Genomic DNA, 13,680 nt, shown 5'->3' on the forward strand with positions numbered 1-13,680 from the left:
AGGTGCCCGCCACAACACCCAACTAATGATAAAAGAACTCTTTTTTTTTTTTGCAGTTTTTGGCCGGGGCTGGGTTTGAACCCGCCACCTCCAGCATATGGGGCCAGCGCCCTACGATAAGCAACTCTTGACAAAAATCCAAGGAATGTCATGTTTACATTCAATGTACTCTATATACACAATTTTCTAAGTCTTGATACATACTACTTTCATCTGTCACTTTTACACACGCACTCGATACTAGTAAGGCAGCTGAGTGAGCTTGTCTGAGGTTTCTCAAAGTACAGTACGCATCACAGCTGGAATGAGAACTGCTTGTTGATTTTAAAACATCACACTTCCATAAATAGTTGTAGCTGGGAAGCAGTGATTCAGGATAAGGGTGGTGGAGTGAAACAGCTGGAGAAAAACACAGTTATCTTCAGGATCTAGTGCCACTAAGGGTCGGGCTGTTGCTGGAAATAGTGCGGGTTTCCTCATTTAAAAAATAACGCTGCAGGACCAGCTAACCGTGATCCCGACTGTTCTTCCAATGCTCACTTCACTCAGACTGTCGGGATACATACCAAGAGACGTCAGGTGCTCCTGGGCAGCAGAGTTCAGACTGTAGGCCATGGTTATGGGGTCAATATTTAAAAAGTTGCTAAAAGGAAAGGAAACATCTGGGTCATCATCAAGCAGCGGTCACATCCTCTGTCACTTTAATATCCCGTGTCTCCACAGATCATGCAGGGTAAGTGCTCTACTCACTTTTTAAACTCACTGCGACTGCCCCAGCAGGTCTTCAGGCTGCCCATGGCTTGGCCATTATGTAGAAATCCAGCTTTTAATGGGACTCTAATCTCCGGAGCAGCAATTCCTGCTGTTGACATTGTGCCGTTTTCTGGGACCTCTCCAAGCTTGTGAGACCCAGGGATTTTCAAATCAACCAGTAGCTTTCATTCCCTAGTGGGGTACAGAGAAGAGATGAGTAAAGGAAACAATCTAGAAAGACCCCATTAGACAGTCTACATTACACCACGGAGCTAAGACTAGAGAATTTAGGGTGGGGGATACTGAACAGAAATAATTAGTTGTGGACTTTCACGCAATACTTAACTAATTCTTACTTCCTATAAGGGTACTTAAATCTAGACCGTAATGAACATTTTTGTAACCACAAAAAAATACGTTCCAAGACATGAAATGCTTTAGCAAAATGAGAAATAATCTATTGCCAGCAAAAGCAGAGCCTGTGAGTTGCACAAGCGTGTTCACCTGCCAAAGCACACAAACCTTCCTCTCTGAGCTGTTAAACCAACCTCCTACAGTGGGCTTGTACGGGGCACAAAGCACTAGGGAATCCTGCTAATTTCTCCTGAGCTAAAAAGGTTAATTTCGGGCGCTGCCCATAGCTCAGTGGGAAGGGCGCTGGCCACATACACTGAGCCTGGGGCTGCCTAAACAACAGTGACAACTACAACAACAACAAAAAATAGCTGGGCACTGTGGCAGGCACCTGTAGTCCCAGCTACTTGGGAGGCTGAGGCAAGAGAATCACTTAAAAGCCCAAGAGTTGGAGGTTGCTGTGAGCTGTGATGCAAAAGTACTCTACTGAGGGTGACACAGTGAGACTCTATCTCTTAACAAAAAAAAAAAGTAATTTCACAACTTACTACTGTATTTTATAATGCAGAACTAATACTAAAATCCAAAGCTGAAATTAAACAGGTAATTCTATAGTATTGGCACCTGACTACCCCCTAGACCAGCACTTATTTGGATTTTATATTTCAAGATTGACCATAGGAAGACAAATTTTCCAGATAGTACTTGCTCAAGGAATAGTTGTATATGAAAATACTCATTTCTATTACCCTGTAAAAATCAAGTTCTGCAAGATTGCTGGGCTACAGTGGGAGCATCGGACACTTCCTCTCTCTCTTTTAAAGACACACTGAAAGGTACATTCTTCACATTCTCCTCCGGGCAATGCCTCAGAATTCCGTCCTGCTTAGCTGCAAGGCATGGATTACAAAGGCGAGGTAAATTTTTCTGTAACTATTAGCCCCTCAACTTCAGGAACCCCTTCCTCTTCTGTTAGATGGCACCTGTCTGGAGTCCCTACTGCCTCTTTTAAACTTTTCTATTCTTTGTCTATAAGCATAAATTAGCACAGTCCCTGCCAGTTCTCACATATTCAGGCTCCCTCAGTCAGTTTAGGCTTTTGTCTCCGTGGGCAGTGGGGTGATACTCGTCAGATATCTGTGTGTCACTGACTTCTTTGGGGTTATGCCCGGATACATTCTATGACACTTTCTCACTCTCTCAGGAAATACCTGCACACCTCCCTCCTGTGAGGCCTTGTGCTGAGGACGTGGATGACACAGGGTGACTATGACACATTTGCTGGGGGAGGGGAGGGATGCACAGGTTTTAAAACATTTTAATTGCTCAGCAACTTCAAATCAATTATTTACAAATCTGTCGCCTCCCACTAGAGGGTGAGTTCAGGAACAGAGGCTGTGTCTCAATCACCTTTTAATAATCAGTACCTGGAACCTTAGTAGGTGCTCAGCAAGTGAAGGTTTGTTGAGTGAATGATTGTATAATGCCATCTAATTATCACCATCAGTATCAACTGAAGTATATACAGTGTGTCAGGCACCGGGTATTTCTTAAGCCAAAAATCTTTAAAAACACTGCAAGATTTTATGTTTTCACCTTGGAAAGGAACACAAAGGTGGTAAAGTTATACACGGCAAAGGTTTCATGGACAAAATGGGGGTGGGGGGGTCCTGATCTCTGATTCTCCGCATATAACTCAAAGTCAGCTGTTTCAGTACACTAGAAAGAGGGGTTTTGACAGGTCTAAAGTATTGATTCAGAGAGTCAAGCATTATTTTTCCTTAAATCAGTCTCTCAAAGACACATGATAAAGTAGGGAAAAAAGCCTGCCGTTTAGGAAATCTAAATGACTGGGAGGTCTTTTAAGAGTTGGGTCACTGAAATGAAGCAAATGTGTTATCTACCATCAAGCTATAAAAAATTTAAAAACCAATTAAAAAAAAATTGCTAGCCTCTCCCGTGTGTACTTAGCCCAGCATTTTATCGCGCTTTTTCTAAGCTTTCTACAAGCACTGGCAAGACTGTGGGGAAGGCATCTGTGGTAACATAAAAATGAGAGGCAAGATAGGAAGAATATGGTATTTAAGTGGTTGGAAAGCACACGTTTGAAGATCACTCGCCCAGATTACAGGAAAACGCCCTGGGGGACTCTGGAGGCCCAGCCCCCACCTGTCTGCAAGCCAACGAGGACGGCGAGTAATTACTATGTGTCAGCCGCCTAATGCCATCTAAATCTTAGCTTTCAACAGAATGATTGTGTAACTAGCGCCTCTGCAGAAATTGCCCTGGAATTCTAAACTTACATTTCAATGGTCACTTAAAATTATTTATATGTTCTAGAAAAAGTTATTTTGTATTCATTGTTTCCATCACCTACTTGTTAGCTTTCTTAAGAAAAAAATTTTTTTAGTATAAAAAGAATTGTGTTCACTAAGCCAGCTCACTTCTGACCACAATAGTGTCTTTGTGTATTCATAGAAGGTGACCTGCCTCTAAATTTCAATGGGGAATTGTGAATGGGCCATGTTATGAAACTGTCCCAACTTCCTACTTGCTTGCATGGGAGAAGGGAGGGGCAATACAATTACCATGTTCTCTTCTTTCGGAAAATAACTTCAAACCATAGCCTCAAAAGAGCAACGTGCCGTAGGTTTGGAAGCAGAGTTTTAAAAACATGTTCCCCAGACTGTAAACTGAGGGTAGGAATCCACCTGAAACTCTTTTCCACCTTCAGTATTCACTCTTACGGGGTGGCAGATTGATGGGTTTGGCCAACCTCCAGCCAAAAAGAAAGATTCTGCTCAAATGAAATTTAAATACTGCTGCTGTGTTTCACATGGTACGTCGCCCTGTAACTATAAGACTAGCTCTATTTTACAATTCATTAAGAAAACAATTACAAAAGCATACCTATGTGGGAGAATCATGATCTAAAAGTATAAGATGGCATTCTGTTATGAAATGCAAAAATAGGAAAACGAATGTTAATTTGGACAGCATGGTCCAGACCAGGGTCCAAATAACCTTGGGCATAACTTTTTTAAGGTTCATAAACTATAATCTTTAGTTTTTTTTAATGGGTCAAAATGCTGTTAAGTACCAATCTCAGATGTGAACTACTTCTTCCTGTTAACATAATTTGATTTTTTCTTATTTTGAGGGGGAGAACCTCCCTAAAATAATTTTTCTTGAGGCTTTCCTTTTATTTTGGGAAATTGTGAATGGGCCATGTTATGAAACTGTCCATACAAGTTGGTTGTATTTTTGCTCCATACGACCTCCCTCCACCTCACCAGGCTGTAACCCATTTCCATAGTTTCAGTTCCTAGCTGGCTCCTGAATGAAGACCCCAGCTTTGCAATTCCTACTGTCTGGTGAGGTCCACTGGCACCTCCAACTCTACAAACCAAACTCCTCCTTCCGCTTAACTTCACACCCCACCCCCCTCCCCAAACCAGTTCAAGGTCTAAGAATCACACTTCTCCTCAAGGCACCATTTTTGACCTGAGGCCAAGGTACAATCAATTGCCAAGTGCCACAGACTATTTCTACACAGTTTCCCAAATCTTATCTTCCTTCCATTCATAAGCATCATCCTTTCTGGGCTCTGAAAATACCCAACCCATTCTACATACCAGGACCAGATCAATACTCCTTAAATCAATACCAAGTTCTTCCCCACTGCCCCCCCAAATTTCAAAGGGTCCTAAATGAACCCCCCTCAGCCTAGCATGAGAGGCCTCACCTCATGGACCCAATCTACCTTTCTCAAGCTCTTGATTCTCTTTTGACCAGATCGGGGAGAATCTGAGATCTGAGAATCCTCTCCTTTCTACGAACCACCAAAGCCAGGATGGCTCTACTCCTGGATTATTCTTTGCTCATTCCCAGGTCTCCACCCTCCTCCAGGCAGGTCTTTTAGGGTAGCACTCGTGTCTGACTTATGTCTTCTCCCTGTAAATCCTGGCATCAATCATCTCTATTATTTATTAAATAGATGCTGCAAAAATATCCATCTCATTTTAAGAAATTACAGATATACTGTCAGTGACAGAGCCTAACAGGTGCTGCAGTGATGAGACTGTCCAGTGACAGACAAGTTTCAGATGAGTACCAAGAAGGGATTTTCTTTAAAGTAACTTCCAGAATTCAAAGTGGACATTTACAGACTGACTAAAAATTATGAGCTGAAGTGGTTAACAATGTAACTTTCTATATTGGTTTGTTACTGTGTATTTACTGAAATTAGAGTGGGTCCTGAAAGCAATGGATTTTACTTTCTCTTACACGGTATCCCCTCTAGATTACAATGCACCTACTGTGTTCTTGTTGTTAAGTTTAAGGTCACATTCCTTTAGTCAGGCTCTCAGCCTGGTGGCTCATGCCTGTAATCCTAGCACTCTGGGAGGCTGATGAGAGAGGATTGCTTGAGCCTCAGGGGTTAAGAGACCAGCCTGATCAAGAGCAAGACCCTGTCTCCACTAAAAGAAGAACGAACAAAACAAAACAACCCACCCAACAAATTATCCTGTAGTCCCAGCTACTCAGGAGGCTGAGGCAGGAGGATGGCTTGAGCCCAGGAGTTTGAGGCTGAAGTGGGATTGGCTGACACCACAGCACTCTAGCCTTGCTAGCCTGGGCAATAGCGTGAGACTCTGTCTCAAAAAATAAAAAAAAAGCAAGTCACATTCCTTATAAAAAAAAAGTTACACCAAAAAGCAACTGTACCTTCCTTATCAAGGTGAAATCATATACCTTTAGCTTGAGGACAGTCTATTTGAAACTGTTTAAAAAAAAAAAAACCAAAAAGTATTAAACCAGGCTACCTTAAGGCAGTAACCTAGATAGGCTTACCTTGCCACCAGATCTCATTAATAAATCTCAGAAGCAATCCGCAGGAGGAGGAGGGGCACATTTTTGTCATACAACTCATCCAGTTCTGCCCAGTGCTTCCTTATTTAAGAGTGTGATGTAATTTCCTTCTTTCAATCTGGTTCTAGAACCTGATTTCTGTTTACTCAGGATGATAAAAGGTCTTTTCAATTGCATTTAACAATTACCTATATAACTACTTCCACACTCAGGGGAGACACAAGGTAATATATTTAGAGCTAAAACGTATAAAACAAAACTGCTTTAGGAACATGACAAATTCCGTGATTTGTGATCTTCCCCAAATATACCAGTCTCTGCATGTGTATGTTCCTTTAAAAAAATGTCTAAAGCGTCACCTTTGGGAAAATGGGGGGAAAAAAACCATTCAAACCAAAAAACCTACCAATTGTATTGTGATTAGTTCCTAAAGCACTAGTAACTTCAACATTCAGTTTAGTGGTTTTGTAGAATTTCATTAATCATCTGAGAAGCCCTACAGAAATTCATCTAACATGTTCAGTGTTTATGAGTTAAACTCACCCTGTTGTGAGTTTATTTACTAAACACAAAAGGAGAATTTGCACAAATTCTTCAAAAACGAAGGCCCCAGTTCAGAGTTTTTCAGATTTCAATTTAATAGGCTATGATCTGGGGGTGGGGGAAAGACAAGAGGAGGCAGGTTAAGAAAATTCCCTTCCTTGGACTCGACTATCGCGGGAAGCACAAATAGCCTTAAAAGTAAAAGCATGGATGGCTTTTAAAATAAAGTCATGTTGTCATGTAATTAAACTATTCCTGCATAAATTTAAGCAAAACTTGCCGGCTGGGCTGGGTAGCTGTTAAAAATGCAGCTCAGTGTGGTGAAGATGGGCCTCTGTGACTGTGTGTCCCTTCCATGCCTCGCAGGCTCTCAAACAGGTCTTCTAGAGAATGGCCCGTTTGTAGGTGGTGAAAACGGAGGCAACAAAGAAAATAATTTATCTTCAGACTGTCAAAAAAAAAAAAAATTAAATGACACAATGTCTTCAATAATTCAGAATATTTTCTAGCTAAGTATTTTGAGAAATGGCAGGCTAACAATAAACCTATTGGTCCAGCTGCCATAATCAATAGCCTTTTGATTCACTTAGTCTCCCACTCAATTTTGGTGTGATAGCAGAGAAGGAGGGCAGCAGGAATATATTCTTTTGTTCTTTGTACTTTTCCTACAGAGTACTGCAATCAGCAACAATATATATACACACACACAGAAGACAGAAAAATATTATTCCTTTTTTGATACAACAGATTTCTTACTATAAAGATACATGAATTCTGTTCTAATCTTAATATCGATGAGCATAACAGTCTTTAAAAATTTATTTTATATGGATTTAAGTCACCCAATAGGTAACTTGTTACAATTAATATAAAACCATAAATAACTTGGGAGCTGGACACAATTACAGGAGGGACTTTACCTAACAAATGCAAATCAGTGTAACCTAATTCTTTGTACCTTCAATGAATGCCAAACAATAAAAACTAACTAACTAACATTCACTGGACACTCACCTACCAGGCAGACATTGTCCTCAGGGCCTTCCACGTATTGGCTGATTTAATCCTCAAAATCACCCTCTATCATCTCCCTCACACATGAAGAACGGAGGCCTAGAGAGTTCAGGGGTCAACTCTGGGGAAGTGTGGGGCCAGGACTTAAACACCAGACAGCCTGGCTACAGAGTCCAGGCCCTTCATCAACACATCACTGCCTCTTCTGGCCTGTAAGGGTCTCTAAAGGTGGAGTAAGATCTGACCAAGGATAATGTTCATCTTTTAAGGGTAGCACAGATGGACTTTTTTTGGGATTTCCTATTTGGTCTTGGTAATAATTTTTCTTGGGTAACATGCAGGCTTTGAAAGTTCCTGTTTTACTTTAATTCCCTGAAATTCTTCTATAAAAATCACTAATTGTAGATTTGGCCTATATATCCTCTAAAATGACTAGGCCAAGGTATGACTTGAACATTCCATGACCATTTCAAACAATTCTTTGAAGCCCTCGATCTTTAATGATACACCGATGCCTCACCACCATATAACCCAAGTCTGTCTTTACTCGCAAAAAAAGGTTACTATACACACCCATGGGGCCTCCTTTTCATACACTTTCACAGCACAGATCCCAGTGATGGCATTTAATCAGGCTCTACTGTGGAATCCGGAATTTAGTAACAGAATATCTTACATTTGTAAAGCACTCTACAAATTACAAAGCACTTTCTTGTACATTATCTCACTTGATCCCCACAACATCCCTGTAAGAAGAGGCAGGGATTATAATCTCCACTGCGCAGATGAGGAAATCAGGTGAGGTCAAACAGCTCACTATGAGCAAAAAGGCCATCACGGCTCTTCTGTCCTATAATCCAGCACTGTCCCCACTCCACTTTCACCAGTTCTCCATTCTACAGTACCTTCATTTTAGGCAACAACCTCATTTTTCTTCCTAACATTCTTTATAAATGGGGAAACGCAAGCAAAGAATTGTTGAGTAAAACCCTCAAGCCCTAAGAGCTAGTCAGCTGCAAAGGCAGGAACCCATAGTGATCACCACCTTGCAAATGCTTTGAGGGCAAGGATCGATTCTTTTTACGAATATTTAATCAAGTGCTTCTTCTGAACTAGACACTAGGATAGGTGAAAAAAAGACACAGTTGCTGCCCAATGAAGCCTTCAGTCTAATGAAGAGTGAGATAATAAATAAGCAAGGAACAATTTTAGACTGATGACTTCTAAGGAATCGAGCAGGGTACGGTAACATTATAAGGAAGGAGAGAACAGATTCGCACAGGTGGTTAGGAAAGGCCTCTCTGAGCAAGTGACTTTTTAAATTGAAATCTAAAAGATGGCAAAGAGGCATCCATGATAAGAGAAGAGCATTCCACACAGAGTGAACAGTATTTTTACAAAACAATCTACAATTAGTCCAGTTTCATACCTGTGAGTCCTTAATAAGAGCTTTTGGACAATGTCTTCTAATCAGTACTTTCCTATCGTTTGCAAGTTGAAAAAGACTGTTTTATGCGGCCAAAGCCCCACATTTTAAAAGCATATTCATTGAGACCTGGAAGATCCGTCGTTTTCTAATCCTACTCAGTTTTATGGCACAAGGAAGTGGACTGAAGTATCAATGAAGACTTTCAAGTCTCAGAATCTTGTCTCCCCCACCTTTTGAAATCTGAATCCCACACTTACTTCTTCCTACCTTAAAACGAATTCTGTGAAGCTACTAACTTACATTTAGGACCCTGAGACTCATCCCTCTCATCTGTCTTTACAGAGCATGTATTTGTACACTGTGAAGATGCCAGACCACCTTAACTGGATTGTATTTAGCTAGTGAGTTATTCATCAGCTTTTATAATGCAAAGGATGCTAAATGCTTCCAGATCATAAGGTAGCCATTCAAATTTATTTAGATGAACAGGAGAGTTGTTTCTCTGGTAGAGGGAGCCTACCAACATTCAAATTCCTGGAATTACCCTTGGCACCACCTTTTCCCTCCTCTGCTCACCCTTCTAAAGCGACCTGATGGTATGTAGACAAGCAGGTCAGTTTCAAGCATGTTAGACTGTGCCTGCAATTTAAGCAACTTGCTTTTAAAGGCTACCATTAGTATTAGCAGAAAGGAAGTGGTGTGTAGTTCAGCTTCTGAGAAGCAGCCAGGAGGTATTTTCACGTTTATAGCATATTAAATCTTAGCAAGAGTGACCAGTATCTATTGTGAACTTAAAAAGGATTAATTGAAACAATTTTACCTATCTGTTAAAAACATGAATAATTCAGACATTTCATAACAGCCATAAAAAAAGTTAAACAGATTTGCTTTCCAACTTTTATCAGTGACTGGTCCAATCCTGCCGAGCCTTAAAATATAAAACATGCTTTCGTGCCATTATTCATCAACATCAACTCCGTGTGAGGCTGCGTAAGACAGAGCAGAGGCTCCAGGCAGAGTTCCTACCCTTATGGAGTTTACAGTCCAACATACTTGTCAGGGTATAAACTGTTAGTCCAAGACCTTATCACCTATTACTTAGTGGCCACTGGAACACACAGGTGAAAATAAACCCCTGCTTGAAGTGATGGAAATGACAAATAGTGTCCGTTCATACTCAAACATCTGTATATTTTTTTCTAAACTTGCTAATAACGAGAAGAGTTTGGTTGATAAAATACTGGTAAAAAAAAAAAAGCACATTAGCAAGAAAACAGCTTCTTTTGTTTAGGTCTTTGCAAATTTTGGTCATTTGCTGATACAGGTACCTCACGTGTCTCTGGTCTAGATTTAAGTAAAATTGCACTTAAAACCATATACCGTAATTACAGAAATGTAAAGAAAGAAATACAGTTTCAGAAAAAGAAACACTAGGTAGGGTGAACTTAGATGTTCTGGTCTTCTCAACAAATGTGTGTCCACTGCACTCCTACAGATATAAAAAGCTTGAAAACTTATTCTCCAGAAGGGAGAGGGAAAAAAAAAAAGGCATTTTAACCTCACCTTTCTTCACCTCTGACAGTTGCCTGGAAACCAGTCCTGCCCTACCTGTGTTGCAGGTGTACCTTCAAGTCACCAACACATCTCTTTTAAAGCTACAGTCTCCATTCTGACTACACTGAAGTTTATGACTAACGATCTATTCATATTTTTATCAGGGAAGACACTGGTTTCTTTCGAGCAATGATGAAATCCTAATGAAGACTTAACGAGCACTAGTGCAGTACCAATCATGGTTAATTTGTACAAGGCCATGATACACATAAATACGCACAATTCCCAACAAACATCCACGTTTGAACACTTAATTCTGCAGTTCCATTCTTTTTGAAGCAGTACTGAAGATATAGCAAAGAATCATGCTTCTAAGAAGAGGAAAAGGCTAGCAACAGCTCAGCTGAATTTAAAAATGATTTACGAATTGTCATCGTCGCTGAGAAATTAGGCAGAGGGACCCAGGCTGACCGCCAAGCAGAACTGGTACCAATCACGGGCAAGCAATTACCGAGCCTCCAGCAGCCTCCCCCGCCCCCAGCTTTTAGGGCAGGATTCCCGGGCAGACGGTGTTCACAGGAAAACGTTGCCCCGATGTTTTTAAAGAGGGAAGATACCCACCCGAATCCCCCCGATCCCCGAAGCCACTGATCTCCGCGGAGCGCCCGCGAGCCTAGGCTGGTGGGGAGGACCCTCGCGCTCCCCACTCGGGGAGCTCCGTCCGCGGTCCGAAGAGGTCCCGGGTGCCGGGGAGACGTGTCCCGGGCCCCGAGGGATATGGCCGAGGCGCGGCGCCCACTGCCGGCCCGAGGGGACAAGGCGGATGGCGGCGCCCCCGGCCCGTCCGCGCCGCCCGGGCAGGATCCCGCCCTCCGCACCCCGGGAGCAGCGCCGCCGGCCGGGGCCCGCCCCTCGTTCGGCCCGGCCGGGACTCCGCATCGCGGCGACCCTCGCCCGCGCCCTCCGCGCCCCGCCCTCGCGCCGGGAAGCCTCCCGGGTCCCAGCGCGGGAGCGCGGGGGCCCGGAGCAGCGGAGCGCGGCGCCGCCCGTCCACCCCTCCGCCGCCAGGCCCCTTACCCGGGAGGAGCGGCGGCTGCCCCGGGGCGCCCTCCCGCGCATGTCCGTCCCGGCTGGCTCAGCGCCGCGGGCTCGGGGGCCCGGACACCGCGCAGGCGCCTCGCTGCCCTCCCGCTCGCGCTCCCAGTCTCGCACTCGGCCGCCGTGGCCGCCGCCGCCTCCGCCGCCCTTATATAGGGAACGAGCGCCGCCCCCGCCTCCCGGGCGCAGCCAATCCGGGCGGCCGCACGCTTAAAGTGGCGATGCTGCGGCCCGGCGGCTGCGTGGGGCCCGGCCGGCGTCGCGCGGGCGCTGCGGCCGTGCCGCTTTGTCTCCAGCCAGTGGGTCTCTGGGCTCGGCCCGCGCGGGATCCGGGCGGCAGCCGCCGAGCCCCAGGAGCCCCTCGACGTGCAGCACGCCTCACACGTCTGAGGGCAGCCGCGGCCGCTGCTCCAGTAGAGGGCGCGTCGCGCGTCGTGCTGAATTCCCCATAATCTCAAATTCGAGGGACGAAAATTGCGCGCTTCCCTCTCTGCGGTCTATCCGCGGCCAGGCAGGTGAGCGAGGAGACCCCAGAGAGGGAGATTGGAGTCTGCGGGGCGGCCTCTGTGGACCACGAGCAGTGGACAGTGGGGGACAGAGTGGAACAGCGAGGGACAGCAGGGGACAGTGAGGGCTGGCGAGGCCACGTGCCGAGTGCTGGGGCTCCTCTAAGTGCAGTGGCCGGATCGGGCCCTCAGTTGCGACCAGGTCATCCTCGAGGACTGGGCTGGCCTCAATGGTATGGGCGGAGCAGGTGCCCCAGCGCAAAGCCCAGCGAGCCTGAGAGGGGGAGGTTTCCTGGGGCGACAGTGATGCAACTTAGGCTTATAGTTTAACCGTAAAATAAATAATACAAATGATAACAAAGCAAGAGTAACTAAGGAAAGAAAAAAATTAAACAGACAGAAACCCTCTAGTTTTAACTAGAACAAGTGGAGGCCGGAGACCCGCAGGTGACCTCGCCCTGCCGCACTCACAATAATGCTGATAGACACTTAGCGACCTAATTGTGGCAGTTTAACATAGATTGAGATTCCAGCCTCATTGTCGGTTAACTATTAACTTGGCACCCATGCAACGATTTGCCTTTTCTCCACTACTATTTACTTACATTCTTTTAAAAATTTAATTCAGAAGCCTAATTTTGAATTCAAGGCCTTAAGTGCTGGAGGAGCCCACACACATAAATCAGAAGTATCCTTCTGCCCTCTGTCAGTTGCAAGATAAACAAACGTTTAGCCAAGAGAACTCTACCCTCCTTTCTGATGGCTCTTCTGGCGACAAGGGGGCTATTGGGTCATTGTCATGCCTAAGCAAGCTATTTATCAACAATTTAGTTCTTCCATCTTTCTGTGAGCTCGTCTTCTTACTTATTACCATTCAGTATTATTTTAGGAGGATGGAAATGAGTCACAACTAATGACTGGTTTCCTTACCAAGTAACTAGAATGTTTCATTCAAAGACAATCTGTCCAGATTCTACCCCCATTTTGGTGTCAGTTATGTTCATGGCTCACCCAAATGCTGTTATCAGTGTGAAAAAAGGATCAGCCTGAGAGCTTGCCAGAGAACATCTTTCCAGACTTCACGGGATGGCATTGACTGAATGGGGTCCTAGCTGAGTTCCACTTTCATCTGAAAGGAGGCCTAGTTACGCTATTTCAAGTCACTACAATACGGTTGTAATTTGTGCTTTGGCCTTATTGGCATGCTTGTACATTCCCCTATTCATAAAACAGCGATAATCACCAGAGCAACCGTGAAACACACCCCTTCTTCAGAGAGAGAAGATCAACAGGATATTCGCTATATAGCTGTGAGCTGTATGATGTGCTAATGTTTTGGTAAATTATCAAAAATCGTAAAATCACATGAGTAATACGTGATTAATTTGGATTTTTTCCCTTCTATTTTAAACTTGCAAAATAAACATTTGATTATTCATGGGGGGGGGACACGTTATAGCTTCTGCCTCACTGAGTCGAACTTACAGCTAATAGTCACGTAATAAGCTTTTGCAGCTGGGAAGGAACCATGTGAGAAGACTTTTACCCCGCCAATCT

The 13,680-nt window shown here is 44.0% G+C and overlaps 1 protein-coding gene across 3 annotated transcripts in view; it reads right to left on the reverse strand.

Annotated features, from left to right (window-relative positions):
* ERRFI1 (ERBB receptor feedback inhibitor 1) overlaps window positions 1-11,853 on the reverse strand; it is a 15,085-nt gene extending 3,232 nt beyond the window's left edge. The window contains exons 1-4 of one of the 3 annotated variants that reach the window (XM_023515231.1): window positions 11,597-11,853; window positions 1,857-1,997; window positions 751-945; window positions 567-643 (exon numbers count right to left, since the gene is read on the reverse strand). In XM_023515231.1, the coding sequence (XP_023370999.1) occupies window positions 567-643; window positions 751-872 (199 nt within the window). In that variant the 5' untranslated portion in view covers window positions 873-945; window positions 1,857-1,997; window positions 11,597-11,853. Of the gene's footprint in view, window positions 1-566; window positions 644-750; window positions 946-1,856; window positions 5,539-11,596 lie in introns of those variants that run through there. The other 2 variants (XM_003793244.3, XM_012807290.2) reach the window with 2 other exon arrangements.
* Window positions 11,854-13,680: the final 1,827 nt, after the last annotated feature.

Source organism: Otolemur garnettii, unplaced genomic scaffold, assembly GCF_000181295.1.
Source record: "Otolemur garnettii isolate 467f Iridium unplaced genomic scaffold, OtoGar3 scaffold00067, whole genome shotgun sequence".
Lineage (NCBI taxonomy): Eukaryota > Metazoa > Chordata > Mammalia > Primates > Galagidae > Otolemur > Otolemur garnettii.